We start from the raw sequence: 25675 nt of genomic DNA, 5'->3' as shown, positions 1-25675 counted from the left end.
TGAACTTCATTGTTCCCTCACTCTATAATCCTAACTATCTCCCCAACTCCACTCTAGCTCCACCCCTCAGGATTCCAAACCCCCAACTGAAGTTCTAAACTGTCCCAGTTCCAACTGACTCCCAACTGTCAGCTCGGAATCTTTTTAAAAGTCCCAGCCCACATTCTATTGGCTGGTCCTCAGCTGCTTTCTGATTGGTCAGCCGGGTGTTCTGTGCACCATAAAGACCACAAGGGCCATCGAGTCCAACCCCCTGCCATGCAGGAACTCTCAACCAAAGCATCTCTGGCAGGTGGCCATCCAGCCTCTGTTTAAAGACCTCCAGAGAAGGAGACTCCACCGCACTCTGAGGGAGTGTGTTCCACTGTCAAACAGTTCTTACTGTCAGGACATTCTTCCTAATGTTTAGGTGGGATCTCTTTTCCTGTAGCTTCTGTCCATTGTTCTGTGTCCTATTCTCTGGAGCAGCAGAAAACAAGCTTGCTCCATCCTCAGTATGACATCCTTTCAAATGCTTAAACAGAGATATCATATCACCTCTTAACTGTCTCTTTTCCAGGCTAAACATACTCAACTCTGTGGTTTCTAGACCTTTCACCATTTTGGTGGCCCTCCTCTGGACACATTCCAACCTCTCCACATCCTTTTTGAATTGTGGTGCCCAGAACTTGACACAATATTCCAGGTGAGCCCTGACCAAAGCAGAATAGAGTGGCACCATTACTTCCCTCTAGACATGATACTTCTATTGATGCAGTCTTGAATTGCTGCTGTTGTTGTGTGTCTTCAAGTCTTTTCCAGCTTATGCTGACCCTAAGGCAAATCTATCATAGGGTTTTCTTGGCAAGATTTCCTCAGAGGAAGTTGGCCTTTGCCTTCCTCTGAGGCTGAGAGTGTGTGATTGTCCAAGATCACCTAGTGGATTTCCATGGCTAAGCAGAAATTTGAACCTTGGTCTCCAGAGTGGTTGTCCAACTTTAAACCACCATACCATGCTGGCTTCCATACCTCATACTATATATAGGGGCCATTCAGACTACCTTTTACCCCGGTTCAAGAACCGGATTAACCATGGGAAATTCATATTGGACCTGATGCTTCCACAATCAAATTTGAGGCTTCCACACCCATTCAGGGGCAAATGCCCCTTGGCGCGGGTCTTTTGAAAGCGGGGTAAAAGGTGTATCTTTTGAAAAAAAATGGATCCAGCAAATATGGGACAAGTTCAGGGGAGGGATTTAGGTCAGAGTGGAGCAGAGGGCAGAACTTTCCTCCCCTTCATCAGGCTGGAGGAGGAGGAGGAAGAGGAGGAGGAGGAAGGAGCCGGGGGAAAGAAGGGGCCATGAAGGGCAGAATTGGAAAGAGGAGGAAGAAGGAACAGGGTGAAGGGGAATAAGGTCAGATGGAGGGCAGAGGGCAGAACATTCCTTCCCTTTATGAAGGAGGAGGAAGAGGATGATGATGATGAAGGAGCTGGAGGAAGGGTGCAAAGGACAACGAGGTGACTGACGGAGCAAAAGGAAGGAGACGGAGAAAAGGTCAAGTTCAGGGTAGGTCAGAGGGAGGGCACAGAACGGAACAAGTCTCCCTCTCGCACTAGGCAGCTTTCTCTCTTTTTATTTTTTATATATTTGACAAACTATGTGAAAGTTTTTTGCTACAGAGTGATACATATATAGATAGAATGTGTCTGCTTGTGCTACATTTCCCTTTTATTTTGCTCCTGGAATAGAATGTGTGTTTATATGCGAATGCTACAATGCGAATTAAAAATGTTTCTCTTTCAATTTGGCAAATTGATACAGAATGCTTTTGCTACTGTCTGTAAGGAATTCGGGGGTGGCTAGGGGAAAGCAAAGGATGCAAAGATGGCATTTGGGATGAGGAATTTATTATTATTATTATTATTATTATTATTATTATTATTATTACTATATGTGTATGTGAGGCATTCTGAGGTGGCAAGGAGTGAAGATGCAGAGATGGCATTAGATTGTATTTTGGGGTTGAAAACAGAGGCAGGGGAAGATCCATAATCTGTAGTGACCCAAATACACACAACACACACACACACACCTGGAGGTTTTTAAATTTGACAAAATATGCACATACTGCCACCTGTTTTTTTTTTTTTTTAAAGGAGGGGGGAGCACACATCCAATTGCCCAATTGCTGTAGGAAATGTCACCTTGACGAAAGCAGAACTGAATTTGATTGACACCAAAGGTGCCTTCATTTTAAACCAGTTCCTCAAATGTGAACTCTCCACAAGAGCTGCAATGGAATTCAGGGTTAAATTACCCTGATTGAGGTAAATTTCTAGTGGGCATTTGCTTCCTGAGGGATTGGGGGGGGGGATCCGAATCTGCCCAGTGCAAATAGGTGAGTGGGAATGGGGCCATACAGTACATTCTCTCTCTCTCTCTCTCTCTCTTTCCCCTATATATATAGAAACAAGTATATTGTGCATTTCGGTAGGCCAATAAAGATATCAGTGTTTGGTGAATTTTTTGTTTGAATATGTAGAAACTGTAGAAACAATGCAGTTTAACTGCCGTAGCTCCATCCTCCTGAATCTTCAAACTTGTAGATTTGTGAGGCACCAGCACTCTGGCGGAGAAGGCTAAAGACTTTGTAAAACTACCAATCCCAATATTCCATGAGCTGGTGCTACAGCACTTAAAGTGGTTTCCGCCTACGTTATTGCTACAGTGTAGATGTGTACATAAATTGATTCAGTGGGTCTACTCCAGCTGGAATGAATCATTAGGATTTAGGCCATGATGTGTCAGGTTCCCATAAAAATTGTAATTCCTCATATTTGATCCCAGAGTCAAGAAGGTCTACCCAAATGCAGGAGGCCAGGGTGACCAGACACATCCTCCTTTTCCAGGACACATCCTCCATTTCAACCTTCTGTCCAGGAGGAATTCCAATAGACCATTTTGAGCCTGACTGAGAAGCATGAATTTATATTTATACGAATGTTTTGAGCTTTGATTTGGTCGTGGCCAACATTTCTCCTGCATGTCCTCCATATTGAGCATGACAAAGCGACATTGTCATGCCCTCCTTTTTGTTTCTTTTGCGGCACCTTCTCCTTCTGGTCCTCTTGCTCCTGGCAAGGAAAGGACTGTGCTGTGTCCATGCGCAAAGGTCATTTGAATTGGGAGTTTCTGTCTTTCAGACAGTGCTCAGTGGGGAGCCACAAATGGGGTTGGAGCTAGACAGAGGGGACCTTTCTTCCAAGGACCTGGAGACTCAGAAGGAGGGAGACGGACCTGAAAGGGTTTAGTGCAGCAGGGTGCTTGACCCCGGTGGACACAGAGTGACCAGAGGGCCTCCTTTTCCAGGACATCATTTCCACCTTCTGCCCAGGAGGCATCCCAAAAGGCCCTCTGAGCCTGACTCAGAAGCAGAAATGTCCATATCTAGGAGTGTTTTGAGCTTTTCTTTCATCAGGTCCTCCATTTTCTTGTATGTCCTCCATTTTGAGCCTAACTGAGAGAAGTAGGGATTTCCCCCCATTTCTATGAGTGTTTTGAGCTTTTATTGGGTCATCTGCTTCACTTTTCTTGAAGGTCCTACTTTCAGGGTGACCAGGCATCCTCCTTTTCCAGGACACATCCTTCACTTCAACCTTATATCCAGGAAGGATTCCAAAATGTCCTCCTTTTGGAGCCTGACTCAAAAGATGGGTTGACATTTCTAGGAGTGCTTGAGCTTCGGTTTGGTCCTGTCCTCCATTTGCCTTGCATGTCCTCCATCCTGAGCATGCCTGAGGAGCATGGGTTGACATTTCTAGGAGTGTTGGAGCTTTCAGTTGGTCCTGTCCTCCATTGGTCTTGCGTGTCCTCCATCCTGAGCATCCCTGAGGAGCATGGCTTGACCTTTCTAGGAGTGTTGGAGCTCGGGTTTAGCTGTCCTCCATTGGTCTTGCGCGTCCTCCATCCTGAGCATCCCTGAGGAGCATGGGCTGACGTTTCTAGGAGTGCTGGTGCTTGGGTTTGCTCAGGGAGGTCCTCCACTGTGTCTCCGGAGAGTCCTCCCTTTGGCGATGCCTTCTCTTTCTTGGGCAGCTGAAGAGGAGGAGTTCTCGTTCTCCCCTCCTCCTGTTGCCTGCTGTGCCCTGAGCAGCCTTTAAAAGGGCCTCCCTGGGGCTACTTCTCCTTCTTCCCGTCGGAGGAGGCGGTGCACCTGCTGCGCTGCGGGGCTGGCGCTCTGCTGCCTGGACTCCAGGGAGAAGGCATGGCCACCCTCCCAGCAGGCGCCTTGCACCAAGAGCAGCAGCAGCAGCAGCAGGAGGGCTACCAGGAGGCGCTCCTGGCCCAAGGCTTCCTCCAGCCTGCCCCCGACCCAGAGGGGAGCCCAGGGCCCACCGGGATCAAGGCAGGTGAGGGGTCCTTGGGCCAACACCACCCCAGACCCAGACCCAGGGCTGAGACTCTTTCCAGCTTGGGTTGGGTCATCTCCTCCACTTTTTCTTCCTCCATTTCTAAGCCTCAAGCAGGAATTTCTTCTTGGAGTGTTTGGAGCTTTGAGTTGCTCGTCTCCTCCACTTTTTCCTTGAAGGTCCTACCTTCAGGGGGACCAGACATGTCCTCCTCTTCCAGGGCCTATCCTCCATTTCAACCTTCTGTCCAGGAGAGATTCCAGAATGCCCTCCATTTGGCTAAGAAACATGGATTTATATCAATATTAATGTTGATATATTAGTGTTTTTAGCTTTTGTATGTGGTCACCTCATCTACTTTTCTTGAAGGTCCCACATCCAGGGTGACCAGAGCTCCTCCTTTTCCAGGACCTGTGCTCCTTTTCAACCTTCTGTCTAGGAAGAATTCCAATATGTCCTCCATTTTGAGCACAACTAAGAAGCATGGGTTTATAGTTATATATTAGTGTTTTTCACTTTTGTATGTGGCCATCTCCTCTACTTTTCTTGAAGGTCCTACCTTCAGGGGGAGCAGAGCAATTCCTCTTCCAAGGCCTATCCTCCATTTCAGCCTTCTGTCCTCCATTTGGAGCCTGGTGAAGAAGTATGGATTTAATATTTCTGGGAGGGGATCAGGGGGATCAGGTGTCCTCCTCACCACCAAGGAGGACCAGGCAAAATGGAGGACCTTCCAGGAAAACAGTGGAGGACCTGAGCAAATGCAGTTGACCCTTCCTATTCACGGATTCTTTATCCATGGATTCAACCATCAACGGCTTGAAAAGAATCAAATACTATATCTATGTATATATATGTGTGTGTGTGTGTGTGTGTGTGTGTGTATTCCCAAAAGGAAAGTTTGATTTTGCCATTTCTATGAGGGATAGCATTTTACTGCTTGAGCATTCACTGATTTTGAATTCCCCACTTGAGCGTAAAAACCCACTGGGTGACCTGGGTCACCCACTCTCAGACTCCTCTGAACAAATCTTGCCAAGAAGACCCCATGATGGGGTCGCCTTAGGATCACCATAAGTCGGAAATGACTTGAAGGCAGACAACAATCTAAGCCTGGGGACTGGAAGCAAGTGTCAGGACTGAGGCCCTTGGTGAGTAGTGGGTGGCAGAAGTGAAGCTCTTTGTGTAAGCCACAACTTGGAAAAGTGCCTTTTGGGGGCTCCAACTCTCAGGCTTCTCTAGCCAGGCTTTTAGGACCTGTGGCTGCCATGGGGATTTGGGAAGTTTTAAGTCCTTGCTTCCCAGGAACTTTTCCAAGCTCTGGCCTGTCTCTAGGATGCTAGTGTTTTTGACTCCTTGGATCCTTTACCATAGGAGTCATGGCACTGATTTGTAGGGAACTGATTTCCAAAGAACTGCCGCCGAAGAGGCACAAGGGCCTTTGCTTTTTGTCTTACTGTTTTAATTACATCAAAGAACAAGGTGAATGGGGTGCGTAAGTTAGCATTTCCCCCCCTAGGTCTGGTTACAATATGTTAGTTTAAGGTGTTACTCTTTATTTGCAATAAATGGAAATATAGAAGTCTGAGGCAAGAATACACAGATTACACTTTTTGTTTCATCCACCACCCCCCCCCCCCCATGTCTTTCTTTCCATCCACATCTCTCTTTATTGGACACCTTCATCCTAAACTTATTTAATGAAGAGTAATGCCACTTTAATTAGGAATATGCACTACTGAGTTCAGTAGGACATATTTCCAAGTAAATGTGTATATGACTTTAGTAGGATTGTCTAAAGTTAGATACTCAAAGTTTTGCACCAGCCTTTTCTTCATATACCCACTTTTTTCACAAGCCCGATAGCATCTTTCAGTGGTGCAGTGTCTACTGATGCACGAGTTTGCAAGTTTCATAGTGACACAGCATTCTTCATTAGGTATTCATTCATTCATTCATTCATTTTCATTTTCATTTATTCATTCAGGGAGATGAAATTTAACTGGATTGATGCCAGTTGGGTTAAAATTATGCAACTGAGACACATAAAATTCTACCATCCTTGTGGAAAAAATAGCCAAAATAGTGGCATTTCTTGGATAGTTACAGCAATATCCACATTATTAATGGGACTAATGCTTTGTTGGACATTTTTGATTTTCTTCCTTTCTCCCTCTTTTCCAGATTTTCTCTGTTGCATGCAATATAGGTGAAAAATTATAAGATAATTTTTTACAGTGGTCTTCTTCACATCTTTTCTAGTTTTACAGGTATATGATTTCGAGATAAAAACAGTGAAGGTTGGGGGAAAAGGAAATAGTATCCATCTACCCACACATGCAATCTATATTGAAACTATGCTGTGGTTAAAAAACACAACAAAACTGCCTGTTGTGTCTGATATCATTCTCATAGAGTCATAGAATCATAGAGTTGGAAGAGAGGGCCATCCAGTCCAACCCCCTGCCATGCAGGAACTCTTGATCAAAGCATCCCCGACAGACGGCCATCCAGCCTCTGTTTAAAGACCTCCAAGGAGGGAGACTCCACCACTCTCTGAGAGAGTGTGTTCCAGTGTCAAACAGCCCTTGCTGTCAGGAAATCCCTCCTAACATTGAGGTGGAATCTCTTTTCCTGGAGCTTGCATCCATTGTTCCGGATCCTGTTCTTTGGAGCAGCAGAAAACAAGCTTGCTCCCTCCTCAATATGACATCCCTTCAAATATTTAAACAGGGCTATCATTTCACCTCTTGGGCACAGTTTCCAGACCATTCACCATTTTAGTCCCCCTCCTTTGGACACACTCCAGTTTCTCAGCATCTGTTTTGAATTGTGGTGCCCAGAAATGGACACAATATTCCAGGTGAGGCCTGACCAAAGCAGAATACAATGGCACTATTACTTCCCTTGATCTAGACACTGTACTTCTATTGATGCAGCCTAAAATCGCATTGGCCTTTTTAGCTGCCACATCACACTGTTGACTCATGTTCAATTTGTGATCCACTTGGACTCCCAGATCCATTTCACATGTTGTCTCCTTAAGCCAGGTGTCCCCCATCCTATATCTGTGCATTTCATTTTTCTGCCCTAAGTGCAGTACCTTACATTTCTCTGTGTTGAATTTCATTTTGTTAGCTTTGGTCCAGCTTTCTGTTCAGGTTGTTTTGAATTTTGATCCTGTCCTCTGGGGTATTAGCTGTTCCTCCTAATTTGGTGTCATCTGCAAATTTGATGAATATGCCCCCAATTCTGTCATCCAAGTCATTGATAAAGATGTTGAATAGCACTGGCCCCAGAACAGAGCCCTGTGGGACCCCACTGGTCACTTCTCTCCAGGATGAAAAGGAGCCATTGCTGAGCACCCTTTGGGATCCTCATACCCACCTCAGATATTTAAATAAAGTAAATGAAACCCATCCCTACCTGATTATTTTTAATTTACTGTATATTCTTTTTAAACCTCTCCCTACATGCAGAAATTCATTTTAGCTGTGAACCGCTTTCCTCAGAAGAGGAGGATGGAGAGACCCATGAAAGAAAGATAAAATCTCTCAACAAACACTTGCCTCCAAAGAAAACCATCACTCAGATTATGAAGGATAAAAAGAAGCAGACCCAGCTCACCTTGCAATGGTAAGTTTATTAACCTTTTCAGAGGGTAGATTTAGTGTTCCTTTCCCCTCCTTCACAATATTATTTATTTTTCCTTTGTTTTCATGGGGAAAGATGTGTAACCATCTGCAGTGGAATTCATAGCATGAACAAAAATGATATAATATAACATGTGGCATTATGCATTGTGATGTGATGAATCTGCATCTCCCCAGCCTGTACCCTGTAAACTGGCTTAGAAGAATATTTTGTGTCCTTTATGCAGGCAGTTTTTGGAAACAGCTAATAAATAAATAAATAAATAAATAAATAAAGTTTTTATCTTTTTTTTCTTGGAAAAAAACCCCAGTGGATAATTGTGTTCTGAGCAAGATGATAAACATTGATAACAAATACTTTTTCTTTGTGAACTGTATATAATTGTTATAAATTGGAGGTTTCAAGACAAAAATAAAATAAAATCTGATACAGTATGTATCCAGTCGAATCCAGTGATGTCATTTTGCAAGCAAACTGGACACTGGAGTCTCCTACATGTCTCCCAGTCTGGTGCACATGGTTTGCAGTCCTCCAGAGGAGGTGTGAGGGACATGCAGGTGGCTGCAGAAGGAGGAAGAAAGCATCTTCCTTGAGCAGAGTGGCGTAAGTAATATTGGATTTAGCTCTATGTGTAAATACTTTATTCTATAAATATGTACTATTGTGTAGGACATTACCACACAAGTTCCACTATAACAACAATTGCATCAGTGCCCCCCCCCAATGCAAACATACCACTTTAAGAGCATCCATCACTGTATATCTTCTCAATTGTGCAACTGGGACTGCTGTTCCTCTCATACTCTCTTCCTGACTCTCGCTTAACACCACCTACCTGCCCTATTCCCTACTCAGCATGCCTTTTCCCCAATTTTCTCTTGTTTTTCCAGAGGTCTGCTACTGTGAGTTAAGTTTAAGAAAAGGAATAGAAAAAAATTAAAGAGAATCAGGCATCTTGCGAATAGTGAGGAGAGGGGGTACATGGGGAGACAAAGGGGAGACACTGACTGCCAAGCTCACAACTTCCCCAGCAGCAACATTTTGGACCTGGGGACTAGCAATATTGCAAGGTTATTGACAGGTTTCCCCCATCAATGAAAATGAATAGGGCTGCAGCCACTATGGGTCAGGACAGAGTAGTCATGGATTGGAGGTGGCTTTGTTCAATAAGTATCTCCAAAGCTGCTTTTTTCCTGGTCTAATCAGGGTTTAAAACCAACATGTAGTAATATCCTTAACCAGCTAATGAATTTTGTAAAATGGGCTAAACCTTGATATGTCACATTTTGTGTTTGGCTGTTTGAATTAAACTCCAAAGAGCTACCAAGATAAAGCTTCCAACAACTGGAAATGCCAAGAGGTTATGTTTCCCCCACTGCAATTACTTTTCTCTCACCACTCTTTACTCCAGCTCTAGATCAGAATTAGGAGTTGCTGCAGGAAAGGTGGATATATTTTTTAATGGCTGGTCAGATCTGGCAAAAGTGTTGCTGAACCGTCCGAGCCTTTTTGGTAAAAAAAAAAAAAAAAAGCTTAATCAGCTATCTAATGGGAAAAGCTGCAGAGAAATGAACACCCATATAACTTTCCAGCACTCTTTAATAAATACGCATTTAATGAATAGCTGCCTGCAAAATGCATGATGTCATCAGATCTGAATTCTTATTCCAAGCCAATATGACTAAACTGAAACTGTCATACTTTGGACAGATCATGAAACAATTGTATTTATTGAAAGTGACAATAATCCTCAGCAAAGTGGTAGGTAGTAGGAAAACCAGAAGACCAATCTACTGATGGATCGATTCCATCAAGGAAGCCAGGGCCTTGAGTTTCCATGACTTAATGATTCATGACTGGGGCCCTTGGAGATTCCTCATTCATAGAGTCACCATTAGTCGAAGTCAACTTGATAACAAATAAGAACAAAATTAATACACGAGGGACTTATTTCTTAGATGAGAGATTTATTTCTCCAGATCATTTATTTGGGGGACAGTGTTGGGAAGCACTGAAAAAAAATCAGACATAAATGTTGGAGGACCATGGCAGCTCATGTGGAGTGGGCACTGGACCCTAAAATGATGTTGTGAAGTAGCTCCACTTGGTCCACAAGCTGCTTGTGGTGGGAGGTATTGTAAGCACAATGGATAGAGACATCTCTAAAGGTACTTTAAGAGAAGTATGTAGAGAAATGAGGATTTAAATGAGCATAAGAGAAATGAGCATAAGATCTTTTGTTGTTGTTATTGGCTCATTTTTCACCTGCAGGCTGGAAGAGAATTATATTGTATGTGAAGGAGTTTGTTTACCAAGGTGCATCCTCTATGCACATTACCTGGATTTCTGCAGGAAGGAGAAACTTGAACCTGCTTGTGCTGCAACATTTGGTAAGGTAGGTAACACATTTGATACACCCTGTTTTTTTTCATCTTTAATCATCAGGACTGTTTCCTTCATTTTGCTCAGGAGTCCTATATCCTGAGTATCTGAATTCTTCTATGAAAACAGGAGCATAGAAACCTTCAACTGGATTTCCCTGAAAGGTGATTTAAAAAACTAGTTACTGGTGAGATACACTTTAGGCTTTTTGTTGCATGCTTTCTAACAGAATTGAGAGGAACCAATAATAAAAGCAAGGGATTTGTGTTAAGGCAGAATGAACCATTCACCTTAAGAGATGTATATTATAAGAAAGAAATCAAAGTTGCAAGGAATGTGACTTCTGTAATAATTACTATGAGAATGAGGAACATTTAATGAAAGTAAGAGTTTGGAAGGATAAAGTTGCCTGTAAATAGTTTCTTCCCACCCTGCAAATATTCACTCGTGTTTTAATGCTGAAACCGTTTAATCAATGTGAGAGGTAGGTTTTCCAAATTAAATCCAAACTGCTATGAACTGGGGAAACTGAACACCAAGAAAGCTTTGGAGATCAGCTTTTTAAAAACATCCATGATCTCTTCCAGTTACCTTGAAGAGCTGAAACACATTAGTTTAATGAAACTTGGGGGATTCAGCTCTTCTTATGATATTCAGTGACTTCAGTACCAAGAGGCAGAAAAAAAATCTTGTATTACTTCCTCTTCCAAGCTTTGGAAACAGTGAGATTATCTTTTTGTATTAGCTGCATGTCTGTCCATTATCAGTATTTATTCTGCTTTGGCTGCTGGGTTGTGGTGTCTGCATAGAGGAGCGGGGGGTCATCTGTCAGCTTGTCCTTACTCCAAGTTGCTCCATTGCAAGTCAATTTAAGGAGTGGTTTTAATTAAACTGTTAGAAGAGAAATCCCAGTATCAACATATACTTGAATTTAAGTTTCAGGATTGTTTACCTCAACAAACACTTAAAAAGATTGGTTTGCCCAGCTGAATAGCCTTATTTCAAAACCAAAGAATATTATCCCCATTGTTTGGATAACCATTTCAGCTAGGAATATGGCACAGTTGTCTTGCTGGCACTTTTCAGGGCAGTTTCACACATGATGCTAAAAGTGCCCTTTTAGTATTTGTGTAATATATGTACTGTGTAGTTTGGCTCAGTGTGGCATGCAAAATAGAAGATGGCCATGTTAACAGGCTTACATTAAAGTTTCATAAAATGCAAAAACAACAACAAAAACAACAAAAGCTCTCCATACAATTCAAACATGAAAAACACATCTTTAGTCTGGACATAGCTATATCACAGATTTCAAATGGATCGATAATGATTCTTGTCCTGAGAGAATTTTGGGAACTATAGTTTTGTAAAAAAGAAAAGGAAAGGAAAAGAAAGGAAAGGAAAGGAAAGGAAAGGGGAAAAAAGGAAGGATTGTGAATATCAGTTGGAATCCTTTCTTTGCATCCCCATCAAATTATGGTCTCTTAGTTTATTTTGGGAAGCCACAATAAGTAAAGCAGAGCTTGAACACTTTAATAATAATAATAATAATAATAATAATAATAATAATAATAATAATATAAAAATTCAGTCATAGTTCCGGTGCCCAACAAAGTAATTAATTACTATATTTCCTTGTTATTCAAAGGTAAGTAAATCAGCTACTTTCTTATCATTTTTTAAAAAAAGAATACCAGAATTTTGCATATTGCTAGCCTCTAATAAGAAAAGATATAAGGCTGAGGCATGAACCAACTTTATTACTATAAAAGTGACAAGATGGATACATTTATAGCACAAAATGAGTGACGTTATTCCACACGATGTTATATAGTTGCATTATGACTGAATACGTTATTCCACACGATGTTATATAGTTGCATTATGACTGAATAACTTCATTCCTCATTTTGCCTTCATTATTGCAAAAGCAATTCATTAAAGTGATGAATTCTTTAATTCTAGTTACTTCCAAGCTTTGAGTTAAATTGCTAGAAAATGGATTTAGGTGTAAATCCACTCCTATTGCATGCCAGCCTTCATTGTTAACTGTAAACCTGATCTACATGCCTGGGCCTTGCCTCTTTCCATCTCCTAAATGTGCAAAGGAAATAATTTAATTTATTTGGCTAGCCCACACTTTTTATTATTTTGAAAGAAAAGAGGCAAGATTGGGAGTGAGAAAGAATATGGTACATATTTTAATTTAAATTGTAATTTTAATTAAATAACTAAAGAATAAAATACATTTTTATGGACTGTAAGTAAGTGGAGGGTGAAAGTCATGGAATGGAATGGGGGGGTTAGGAATTCAGATATAAATTAAATTTTCATGTTACTGCTATACATTGGTATTGGTATAGGTATAGATAGATATAGATATAGATATGCTTGGTTGACTGAGCAGCCTGGGATGCACTGTTTCAGATCACAAAATATGAACCGGCAGCATGTAGATAAGCAAGCATAAAGTGTAGGTAGGTGGGGAAAACTGCACAGCAGCCAAATAAGGCTGTAGCATGCAGATAATGGTTATATATTTCCTGGGAAGATCAGATTGAAGACTTCTGCTTTCTGGTCCACTCTGAAGCTTTACCTTCTGGCCACACCAAGCAGGAAATTGGTTGGCCAGTGGATCAAGGACTTCTGGGAAAGTTAGTATGAGCTTCACTACCTCCCAAACCTATATAGGATCACTGGAGACACTGTGTTCCATTCTACACACACACACACACCCTGAAGGAAAACAAACCAGAGCCTCACATAAGCTGGGAGCCTGCTTAGTCACCGTAGTGCTAAAATATTATAGGGCTACCATGATGCTCAGGAAGTATCCAGGTAACTAGAATTTACCTACTAGTAAGTCTAATCTGCACAGCTGAAATAATGCAGTTTGACACCACTTTAACTGTGATGGCTCAATGCTATGAAATTGTGGGATTTGTAGTTTTGTGAAACATTTAACCTTCTCTGTCAGAGAGCCCTGCTAGTACAACAAACTATAAATCCTAGGATTCCATAAGAAGGAACCATGATAGTTAAAGTGTTGTCAAAATACACTATTTTTGCAGTGCAGATTGAGGCCTAATGAAAATGAAGGTGTTTCACATATATACAGGTATTACAAAGGGAAAGGGTAAAATTTTGTTCTTTGGCTCATTTTTCTTTTTGGTTCTAGATATTTAATAATTGGCATTTCACTTTAGACTATTCGCCAGAAGTTTCCTCTTCTCACTACAAGAAGGCTGGGCACAAGAGGCCATTCAAAGTAAGGCATCATTCAAATCTATTTGATTTCTTAATCTGCAGATGCTCGTTTTAAACCACAACATGCTTATTCAGACATTTAGATGTCTTGCATATGATAAAAAATATGGCCACTACATCAGTCACAACTTAGTGGTTTGCATCCTGAGAATCAAAATGAAATCCACAGAAAGGAACTTTTCAACCCCTTCTCTCCCTTCCTCTGGGGAAAAGTTTCTCTAGAGGACTGAGGAAATCAATACTATAATTTAAAGTGTCCTTTTGCCTATCTGTTATGTGATATAAATTGACATGTTTAGTGGTACAGTCACAATGCTTCCCCCCCCCCCTTGCTTTTCACCAGCTCCCGAATGACCATTGAGGAGGGAACATTTAAGTGAAATAGTGAGTTGTGAGGTGGGGTCTTTGCAGGAGGTGGAAGAGACTATCAGCTGAATATAGGTCCAAAAACACTGATCAGCTTTGCTGGGTTGACATAACCGATATCTTTTCAACTACAGCAGAGATGGGAACCTGTTATCCTCTTGATTTTGGATCAATCCCATGCTGGCTGGGACTGTTGAGCACCAAAGTACAGCACTATCAAGAGTGCAATAGGTTCTCATCCCTGTTCTCCAATGTAGCTATAATAAGGCTAGGATTTATTTGTACTGGCAGTATAATATTTAAAAATGTTTGTAAAGCCAGACAGAAGATATTTTGTGTGTATGCATGCAATAAGATCTCAATTAGAAAAAGCATAAACTCTTTATACTTTTAGTTTTGGAGCACTTGTGCTTCTAACCTATCACAACAACAGTATGTTTTGTGATTTTGCAGTTGTTTTCTAAACTCAGCAATCAGTTGTTCATCAGTGATTGTTGTTAATAGCTAGAGAGAAAACCATGGATTCAAAATGAGTGAGGAAATTCCTTTTACAAATTATGCAGTGGCAAGGATCACTCTACCCATTTTGAATCTCTGTGTCAAAATCATTCACAACTGTGACTTCACTAATTGACTCAATGCACTTTAAAAGATGGATGCAATTATGTTTTTCAAAAGATTGAAGAGAACCATTCCTACACATTTTGGCACGTTATCACTGGTTTTCTAAGGGCCTGAAACTGACTATCTATCCCTCCTTCCCTTCCTTTCTGAAGACTGAACATCTGAGCTAGCTAATGGTGTAAACAAACACCAGATGTCATTGTTAGAATCCAGGTAAAACTCAGCCAAAAAGGCAGTATGGTATCTCTAAACCATCCTTTGTTGACTACTCTTTTCCCAGAGGAGAAGAGATCTCTATCCATTTGATAGTTAGCTCAGAAAACAACAACTTAACCAAAAGACAGAAGCCTGAGCATATAACTTACCACCTTAAATCTGGATCAAGGGAGAGAACAATGCAACCTGCCCAATGTTGTTGGGCTGAAAGTCTCAGCAGCCTTACCCAGAACATCCAGTGGCAAGAACTGCTGAGAGCTGCAGTTTATTTGCACAATTGCATGTAATAATCATTTTCACAATTACTTGTCAGTTTTGCTTTATTTGTGGGATGCTTTATATGTGCTTTAATCTCTCTTTAATGCCGAAATTGGCCCCAGTGTAATAAACTCCTATAAGAGTAGAAGGGTATGTACACTTTGTTATAAGACATATAAACTGAGAGATGTCCAATCTTGGCATGTGCATGTGTGCAAGAGAGAAAGAAAGAGAAAGGAAAGGAAAGCTTAAAGACTGGTAAGGGGAGGTTATTACTTATACTTAATTTGCTGAAATGGATTGCAAAGGACACTCCTAAATGGTGGATTAAACTGAAACCAAAAGAACAGGTGTTTCAAAGCCGCCTAGGGCTTTCATTGGACAGAAACACAAGGTGATAGATGGGCAAAGCTGGGCATCCAGCCAGCAGTTTGAAGAATGAATTAGTCACAACAGGATTGGTCTTGAAACTGCCATACACTTTCAGTGGCCCTACAAAAAGTATAGTTCCCCCAAAAAATACAAAAGACCAAGTGGTCCTCTGTGAAGAAACTTTTCTCCTCAGTTGAAAAAAGATGGTGGCATTATATGAGCATCTTTCTGAAAAGGGCGAGCTAAGATACCTTAAGATGCTGAAAAAGTATATTTGTTTTACTACAAGATAAGACCAATGGGCTTCAGAAGGGATTATTAAAATAGCATGCATGGATCTCTAAAAGATGCATCTCTTAATCACAAAGACAGACAAGTAATAATAAGGCTTTCTGAAAAGGGAATCTTGAGTATTCAATGAATGAACCAGGAGCATACAGAGACGCACAGTGTTCTTAATGTTGTTATGCTCAACTGGTTGTATTTAGAGTGTGAAATTCCAGGTGTGAGGGCAACCTGTTCTCCTAACTGCATCAAGGGGTCAGCCTAGCAAATCTGAGAATCCCATGGCTTGAGGCATTCAAGTGTTAGGATATTGTTGTCTCTATTTCAGTGGAGGGTCTGGTCTTGTACTCTGGCTTTTGCACCATTAACTGCTGGATCTTGTCAGTGTGGCAGCTAGAAATGGACCAAATGAAGCTGTGGAGGACAAAATGGAAACTCGCAGGAAATAAATAAACACATAAATAAATATTATTTCTTACCCACCTCTCCCTAAGGCTTGAGGTAGAGTACAACCTAGTTTAAAACAGATAAAAAGAGGAAGAGCCAGGAGGTGTGTCAGGAGGATGAAGGAAGAGAGTAAAGCAAGAAGAGTGAAGCAAAGTCGAGATAGGGAAGTAGTCATTTCATACACCACAGTTAATGAAATTCCACATGGGTTACTTAGTAGAAACCATAAAGAATGATGGCTCCAGTCCAGAGGAAGTTGGTTGCACATAAGCCCTATCGAAATCAATGTGACCAATACATTAGCCATGCCTAAATTAAATCCTAGGATTTCACCATAGCTAACATTCTTTGGATTGGGGCCAAGGGTTAGTGGTGCAGCTGTGATTTCTCTTGAGGAATAACATGTGCATATGTCATGGAGTAATAATGCACATCCCCCCCACACACATACACATATTCATTCTACAGAGCAGTTTGAGCTCAAGTTACAGTGTAATTTCTTTGTTGACTTTGATCAATTCTAAATTTTAGCTCCTCCTTCCATCATTTCTGAAAGCCATTATCTTATTTATTAAAAGTGATTTAGTGGGTTAATAAAACTGATATGGCAGCTGGCCTTGTGATAACAAGTTATTGCTAGTCCCTGAGCAGCTTAATCGTATCATTGCCTTATCAGCCATCATTTGTGTCAGCATATGCTACGGTCAGGGTGACTTGCTGTGCAGGAACATATGTTCACGCACATGGGAAGGGATGGGTGAAAGAAAGTCAATTATTCTACTTCTTGCTGAAAGTCTTGATGAGAAAGACAAAGATTAGCAGTGCAGCTTTTATTTAGTTTCAGTAAAACAGAAACAATTAGACATTAAAGCAAACAAATCTGATCTATCCACTCCCTCCTATAAATCTGTTGCTTCTCCCAAGTCAACACTAAGTTAACAGGCTCTTTTTATAGGATGTGATGCATAATATATACTATATTATTAAAATTGTATTTCGCCTCATAAATATTATAATACCTTATGCTTATAATATTTTTATTTTACACTGTAGATGGAAGCTATCAACAATAATATGCATCATATGATTAAATATGCAGACCTCTCTGTGGTAGTTAATGACCAAAAAACAGTATCCAGTAGACATGGGTCTGTATTTTCTTTTCTGCCTCCACCAATAAGAAAGGCTTTTTTTCATTTAAAAATATATATTTAATTGTTTTAAATGACATATTTTCATTACTTTATGAAAGAATCTGGCTTATTTTCCGAGCCAATCTGAAAATCTTTGGAAATCTAGCATTTGGTCTTTGTGGATTCATCAGACACCCTCCCTGTAAGCCCTCCAGTCTCCCAGAAACCCTCTTCTTTCTAGGGTTGCATTTACACTGCAGAACTAATGCCATTTGACACAGCTTTTAGTGCCATTGCTCAGTGCTGTGGAATTTTGGGATTTGTAGTTTTGTGAGCTATTTAGCCAGAGAGCTCTGGTGCCACAACAAACTACCAATCCCAGGATTCCATAGGATGGAGCCATGACAGTTAAAGCAGTGTCAAATTGCATTAATTCTTCAGTGTATCAGAAGCTCAGGAAATACTTAGCAGGCAACAGCACAAGTAGGACTGGCATGTGAGGAAAAGGAAGGAAGATGTTCTTACCACTCCTACAGTGCTGGCCACTGTGCCTGGACTAAAGTCCCCACAGCCCAGAATAGATGAACTAGAAGTCAAGGGGGAAAAGGACAGGCAACCCCTTTCTGTCTCTCTCTGTGCACTACCTCTGTTCTCCTCTCATTCTTTGGTGAATCTTTGAGGGAGGAAAGCGTTTGGGAGAACAGAAATACAGGAGGGGGTGATCTCACTCATGGGCTGGGTGCCTCTGTCATAGAATTGTAAAGGTGAAAGGAACTCCAAGGATCATCTAATCCAATCTCCTACCAGTGAAAGTATTCACCACTAACACATATCTGATAATGGCCATCCAGCATCTATTTAAAAACTTTCAGTGAAGGAGAACACTCTGGGTTAATCTGTTCCACTTTTGAACAGCTATTATCATCAGGAAGTTCTTCCTACTATTTAGTTGGAATCACTCTTTTAATTTGAATCCATTAATTTGAGTCCTAGTACCAGAATACTCCATCATGCACATGACAGCCCCTCTATGGTACTGTCTGTCTTATATTTGCATATTGCCTTTCCACAAAAATCACCAAGGCAATCTACTGTACACCAATTCATATAAAGCACATAAAGAGAGCTTTCACACAACATAATTAAAGTACTATGATTCCACTTTAATTGCTAAGGTAGCATCCTGTGGAATTAAAACAGAAATGACTTGAAAGTACACATCATCATCAACAACAAGGGAGTATTTCACATTCTCAGCCAGAGAGCTCTATTGCCTCCTCAAACTACACACTCCAGGATATCATAGGATATTCCCCTGGCAATTAAAATAAAATCATAGTGCTATAATTGTGTAGTATGGAAGGGCTCTAAATCAAATAAATCCAATTTAAACTGATATTTATTCTTTTCAAGTTATATGCTACCTTTTCCTCTAAAAGTGGCTTACAACAAGGTTAAAGCATTACAGTTTTAAAAGGTATATTAATGAGATGTGCCTTAACTTCATTTTTAAAAACTGAGAGACATAGGAAACTACTCTGAACTCTTATAGAGCTCTCTGGTTTTCTGTACTCTGGGAAAGATTGAAGAGAAAGCCCCTTGGTGACAATGGCAGGTTGGAATGACCCACCAGGGAGGTGTTGACCCTGGTTGGAATAAAGGGGATGTTTATATCCTTTCTCCTCCCAATTTCGACTCCTCTCCCAATGCTCCAGGTTGTTTTCACTCTGTCTCAGCAAAAGAACTGGTGATTATCTCACATAAATGTCCCTAAAGAGCACTACTGCCAGGATAGATCTTTCAGCTTGCCTCCCATGGTTTGGACTAAAAAAGAGGGATAAATCTTCATTTGATTGTTATTCACTGGTCATTTAATGTGTTGTAGGCACTGAGGATAAGTGATGGAATATATACAGTATTTGTGTGTTAATTGCTAAAAAATGTTGACCACATTCCTTCGTGGTTAGTGAGCAGGTAGAAGGGAGTTGAGACTGCCTCAAGTAGACCCAAGGTGAGTCTCTTGGAGTTTGCCTTTGCCTTCCTCTGAGGCTGAGAGAGTATGGCTTGCCCAAATTCACCCAGTGGGTTTCCATGACCAAGCAGAGGTTTGAACCATACTCTCCAGAGTTGTTGTTCAACACTTAAACCATTATACCACACTGGCTCTCCTGTGGCTTAACGTTAAAATGTTTTTTCACACCTCCAACACACACTCTCTTCCCATATATTTTCTAGTCTCCAGTTCAGGCTTTTCAAAGGAAGGTAGTGGTACAGTGGTTTGAGCATCTGACTTGGACTCTGGAGATTGGGGTTCAGTTCCCTGCTTGGCCCTGAAAACTCACAGGGGAGATTACCACATGGAGGACAGGATAGGGACGGGATCATTCTCCCATCCTTACCCCATCCATGACCCTAGTGAAAGTGATTGCACAAATCCCTTTCACACTTCAGCCGGCTGGTATTAACAGGTTAAGATGTCAATACAAAAGACTGCAAATGATGGCTGTCAGCTGAAAGCACTTTTCAGCCAGCTGCAGTGGGAAAGTGATTTGCGCAATTACTTTCACTCATGCTCCCTGCTGGGTCAAGTGTGAAAGTCCTTCTTGCAATCAGGTGGGAAGGATGGGACAGGGACTGGACATCCTGTCCCCCTTGTGATAATCTCCTGGGTGACCTTGGGTGAGTCACACCCTCTCAGCCCAGGAAATCCCATGATACATTCATCTTTGGGTCACCATAATTTGGAAATAACTTGACGGTACACAGCAACAACAAGAGATCCTACATGACAAAGTCCATCTGCTTATCTCCATGTGTGTTGGCCCCTCCAGGCCAGATTTTGGCTCTGGCCTCTAAATGGATGTGGAAGAAGAGAATGAGAAGAAAAGAGTAAAATGAGGCAGGCAGGCAAAATAATTACAAGTTTGTTGTTCCTCTGCCCTTCCCACTGTTGCAAACTACCGCCCTCCCTTCTTTCCATTCACCTCCCTACATTCCCTCTTCTCTTGTGACAATAGCCCCAGAGAGCTTGGCTTTTGTCTGAGGGGTGGTAGTTTTGGATGGACCACAAGAAACTAGAGAACATCTTTTTTCAGCCTGTTCAGAAAAGAAAATATGTACTTATGAAGTATATATATCTGCCACTAAGAGAATGTTGTAATATCAAGGTGTTTGTTTTTTTAAAGTTCTTCTTTGGATAGCGTTAATGCAAGATAACTGCATAACAGATATACAGCAGTTACAAAATGTTATGTGTCCATTCTGGTTGTCTTTATTTTCTTTGTGTCCTTTTTCATAATCTGTCAATATACTTTTGGGGTTCTTCCTCAATACAGGTATCACTACTATGGAATTGGCATTAAAGAAAGCAGTGCATACTATCACTCCGTGTATTCCGGGAAAGGTCTGACAAGGTATTGTGGAAGAAATGTAATGCTAAGATACTGTTCTATGTCCACTGAGGAGCAATTTTTTGAGCTGATACTCAGTAATATGAAGTTTCTAAAGATGTGAGATGTTATACATGATGAAACAGCACATGGAAGAAAAGGCACTGGCATATGCAATAGTTTAAGGCAATTACCAGATGCTCAGCTGTTGTCTACACTTCAGAATCAATGCAGTTTTCACTGCTTCAACTACCATGACTCAGTGCTATGGATTTCTGGGATTTGTAGTTATTTTTGTTAGATATTTAGTCTTCTCTGTCAGAGAGCTCTTGTCCTGCAACAGAATACAAATCTCAGAATTTTATGGGATGACAGTTAAAGTGGTGTCAAACTGCATTAATTCTGAAGTATGACAGCACACTCAATGAGAAAGTGTCCTCCCTCTCGGCAAATCTGAAAAAAGCAACTATAAAAGTGGAAAATTTTGTAACCACCTCCTCCCCCCCCCCCCCCAATTCACTTGCCAGGGCCCATTCTGGCACCCTAGCAGATGAAATAAATTATGTTTTTGCTGTGAAAAAGTCCAGGACTTGTACCCTCTCACAGTTTCCCTGTCCAGTGCACCACTTTCACCCAGTAGATATCTGCAGCTACTGTGAGAGTGAATGAAACATTTCAGACCCAGGTCCACTGATTCTACACCTCATCCTCAGTAATTGTATTTATGTCCTGCCACCACACAGAAAGCATTTAACAAAGGTTCAAAAGAGAAGAGAGAGAAAAGAGAGCAATAGATGACGGGGAAATGTTGCAGGTATAGTTATATTACCATATCACAGTATGAGGAGAATATTTTTTAGAAGTGTATAGTGCACTGTTCTTCCCTGAACTAAAAGTCATATATCTTGGTTTTCAAAGGTTTTCTGGGAGCAAAATGAAGAATGAAGTAAGTAGCATGTGATGTGTTGTTTAATCTGTCAGATACTGATGCATTTGAAATGACTTTAGTGGCACAGACCTCTGTTGTTGTTGTCCATCACTTGCATTATGTTAAATTCCACTGAAATCAACTGGCATCAGATTTTAGTATAACCCTCATCTGCACTGTCTTCTAAGGCCAGATTGGTCTGTAAGAACACCAGTGGAATACACCAGAAACGTAACTTTCAGGCCATCCTTTTTCTTCATTGTTTTTCCCATGCATCTGAAATATAGGCCTCATACAGGCTAAAATAAAGCTGCTTCGGGTCACTTTGGAGGTATGCTGTTTAAATGCTGCATGAGTGCTAAGGACTGGAGCACGGCTTTGGCACAGCTTCCGGACTCTTAGGATGCATGCATCATTTAAACAGCATACCTCCAAAGTGACCCGAAGCAGTTTATTTTGGCAGTCTGTATGGGGCCATAGTTGTGATTTGTATTTCAATATGGCACAACTACTGTTAATCACCTGGCAGTCTTGCTCAGTGCAGGCAGGTATCCTCTTATAGGAACAGCAGGTTCTTTGTTTGCTGAAGGAGGAAGGTAGCTGGTTTTCTTCCTAATTGCAAACTCTTTGTGTCTCCTGAAACACTGCCTTGCCAGATCTCCATTCCTGCCAAAACCAATTTTGCATCAGGATCTTTGCAACCAATGGTCTAGTCTTGTTACATATCTTTATGTATTCTAAGTATATACACATATGATTGTGCTGCAAGTTGCCTTACAACAGATGGTGTGATACGAATTGCATGGGTTAAGGATGTCATACATGAATCAGAAATGCAAGATCCCTGATAATGTGAAGTTTCCCTTGCATTTAAACAACATGAACACCATGCTGTCTTTCTTATTTTAATCTCCATTTATCTCATTCAAAAAATAGTGAATGTCTTTTTCTGCAATAATGTTTCTTTTGTTACTCTTGTTATCATTTTTAAAGAAACAATCACAAAATATTCATAAATAATTGTTTAACTTCAGCCATATTGATTCATGACCATCTTTTAAGCAACCTAATGTTTACATCAACACAAGAGTAAGCAAACATAATTTCTTTCATTTAGCTCCTTATCTATATTTGAATAGCCCAATATTTGGAAATCTTTTTTTTAAGAAGAGAAAAGAAAAGAAACAAATTCAAAATGGTAATTGAAATCCTTCTTGAACTATGAGGCTGCCCCTGTCAGCATACAGAGATCTTGCAGTACCTTTGAGACTAAGTAAAAGATAGATGTTGGTAGCCTGAGCTTTCATAGACACAGTGCTAGGCTAAATGGACGTTGATCTGATCAGTGTGGTAATTCTGAGAGTGCCAGTATGTAAAAATGTGTGATCAATGGAATAAATTGACAGGGTTTGATGCTCAAGACGAACTAGTTGTATTTTCTTTGTGTTTTGTTCATCTACCCAAATCCTATGCCTCTGGATTCATAATGAAAAATACATGACCTGGAATACAGTTCAGAAACTAGGGATGGATGGAGTGGACTTAATCTGGTTATATCTTTCATGAGTCCATGTAAATCCATTTCATCCTGTCTTTGGAGTGGCAAATAGCAAGGTAGAGGGGACAAAAGTTCTTTGTGTTACCAGACATCCATTCCTGAAACCTTTGACTGAAGCCATACTGTTTATCATAATGTACTTTGTGTGCATGTGTAATATAAATATTTTAAATGTAATACAAGCATTTTAAAGACTGGAAGGAATGGTGTTATATTAAGAAAGTAACAATGAGAAATGCCATTTATGGATATGATTTAGAAAACTGCATGCAGTGTCTTCCCTTTTCTTCCCTTTCCTTCCTTTCAATTGTGCTTTTAAATTCTTGATGCTGGGATACACACATGTCTTTCTGTTCTTTCCTTTGCTTTGTTCTTCTTAATCCTTAGAAGTGGTATAAATACGTATGCAGGCATGTGGGAGAGAGGACACTGGGACTGTGCAACTGATTATTTTAGAAAGTGCTCCTGATACAACTTGCATTTTGTGGTATGACTTTGCGTACACAGAAAGCTTCCTAATAATTCCGACTGATCACCAATAAATGTATGTACATTAGTTTAGCCACTTTTAATATTACTAGGATGGTAGCTGGCAATGACATTCATTTCTAAATATATTTCACCTGTTTTAGGGTGGATTCACCCGGAAATATTCCCTGAGCTCCAAAACAGGAACTCTCCTTCCAGAATTCCCCAGTGCTCAGCATCTTGTGCTGGATAGGTGCATCTCTAAAGACAAGGTAAAATGTGAAGTGTAGATAATTGAGCTGATTTCCAGATCTGCATCCTTTATTCTGTCTTTGCCCACAAAGGCTTCACAGTAGTGCCATGAAACAGATAGAAATGTCTTCAGCCAAACAGACTTGACTGATTTATGGAGGGAGCAGATCTTTCCTATCACCTGTTAACTAGCTTTCTATTGGAAGGTGGTTGAATTATTTACATATTAACTTGCCTAATATTTTACAAACAGATAGTATTTGACTTGAGGAAAGCAAAACAATGAAATAGTTAGGAGTCCTATCCACTGCAAATACCAATGGATTAATTTAGCACTGATAAGATATGGCAAGTTTTTGGGACAAATTATGAAGCAGATTTTCCCTCCTGGTTTGTTTTATCAATGAATAGATTCAGAGGACAGCAATCTTGTTCAGTGTTATTTAAAAATGGCTCAAGTGTTTTACTTATTTTGTTTGTTACACTTAAACTGACTGATAACAAAAGTATTTTTTACATTCTTATGACGTGTATATGTGTGTGTGTGTGTGTGTGTGTGTGTGTGCATATGTTCAGTTTCCATGTTATACTGAGCAACATATCCTTATATTGTTAGAATTGAGCCCCAGTTTTAGGGGAAAGGGAAGGTTATAAATAAATTGGGGGAAAGTGGTTGATGTTTACTCATGAGAAAATTCTGTCAATTTCTGGGAATTGTAGTTTGTTGTGGCACCAGAACTCTCTGACAGAGAAGGCTAAATATCTCACAAAACTACAGTTCCCAAAATTCCATAGCATTTAGCCATGGCAAACAAGTGGTGTTAAACTGCATTATTTCTGCAGTGTGGATGCAGCCTAAATCAGGGAAATTAGCACTGAAAATAATTTTGTTTTTTGCCAGTTTTCCCTACGTGTCTCTTTAATTAATGTTTTGATAATGGTGACATAATATTATAATTCCCAAAGCCTGAAAGACTTAGAAAAATCAAGATGTAGTTTTGCAAAAAATCAGTGGAACTAAATTTTGAGTAAAGAACTAGCTCTTTAGCACTGGTGTTATTCAGTTTAATTAATATCTTAATTCTAGAAGTAAATTGATGCTAAAATTTAAATTCAACTTAATCACTTTAATTAAAAATATATGGTGTTTATTATTAATACATGAATACTTGAATGTTTGTTTCATAACATACAATTTATGTTAGAAAATTTCCACCTTTACTTAGATTTTAATTAATTCCTATCCCAAATTGGAATTGATTTCTAGTGGGATTTTTTCTGTTTCACTTTCAGTAATATTCTAATTTTTTGTTTTTCTTTTCTTTTTATCTATTTCTGAGCATAAGCAGAGACACACATCCATGCACAGTTTTATATGCATTTTACCTGATAAAAGGGATTGAATAAAAGAAATTCCAGCCAGTATATGATTTCTTGTATACTTAGTGTTGTTGGAGATGTGTTTTTGTATAAATATTCAAATAACAATAAGTAACTATCTGTCCACTGGGAGATTTAACATCTCATGATTCTGAGAAGGAATTTGAAGCTTTTAAAGACCTGTGATCCTAGCAACTGACACTTCAACAAAGTGCTATAAACACACACTGCAACAAAATTATAAGCCTTTCCCTCTAGCAAAAGTAGGGAGAGCAGCTCATCAGATGGTACCAGAAAATAGAGTAC

At 40.3% G+C, this 25675-nt stretch overlaps 1 protein-coding gene across 4 annotated transcripts in view; it reads left to right on the top strand.

The window, feature by feature from the left end:
- The first annotated feature begins 222 nt into the window (after positions 1-222).
- The window catches only part of LOC149311173 (DNA-binding protein RFX6-like), a 51418-nt gene continuing 25965 nt past the window's right edge, over positions 223-25675 (top strand). For 2 of the 4 annotated variants that reach the window (XM_089528488.1, XM_089528486.1), the window contains exons 1-7: positions 223-409; positions 7870-8026; positions 10316-10439; positions 13633-13694; positions 20730-20807; positions 21702-21729; positions 23902-24009. In XM_089528488.1, the coding sequence (XP_089384614.1) occupies positions 7986-8026; positions 10316-10439; positions 13633-13694; positions 20730-20807; positions 21702-21729; positions 23902-24009 (441 nt within the window). In that variant the 5' untranslated portion in view covers positions 223-409; positions 7870-7985. Of the gene's footprint in view, positions 410-552; positions 686-7869; positions 8027-10315; positions 10440-13632; positions 13695-20729; positions 20808-21701; positions 21730-23704; positions 23814-23901; positions 24010-25675 lie in introns of those variants that run through there. The other 2 variants (XM_089528487.1, XM_089528490.1) reach the window with 2 other exon arrangements.

The sequence above is a fragment of the Sceloporus occidentalis genome, unplaced genomic scaffold (genome assembly GCF_023333645.1).
Source record: "Sceloporus occidentalis isolate IW3139 unplaced genomic scaffold, rSceOcc1.0.p SCAF_6, whole genome shotgun sequence".
In the NCBI taxonomy this organism is placed as follows: Eukaryota; Metazoa; Chordata; class Lepidosauria; order Squamata; family Phrynosomatidae; genus Sceloporus; species Sceloporus occidentalis.
This window is presented reverse-complemented; position numbering and strand designations above follow the sequence as displayed.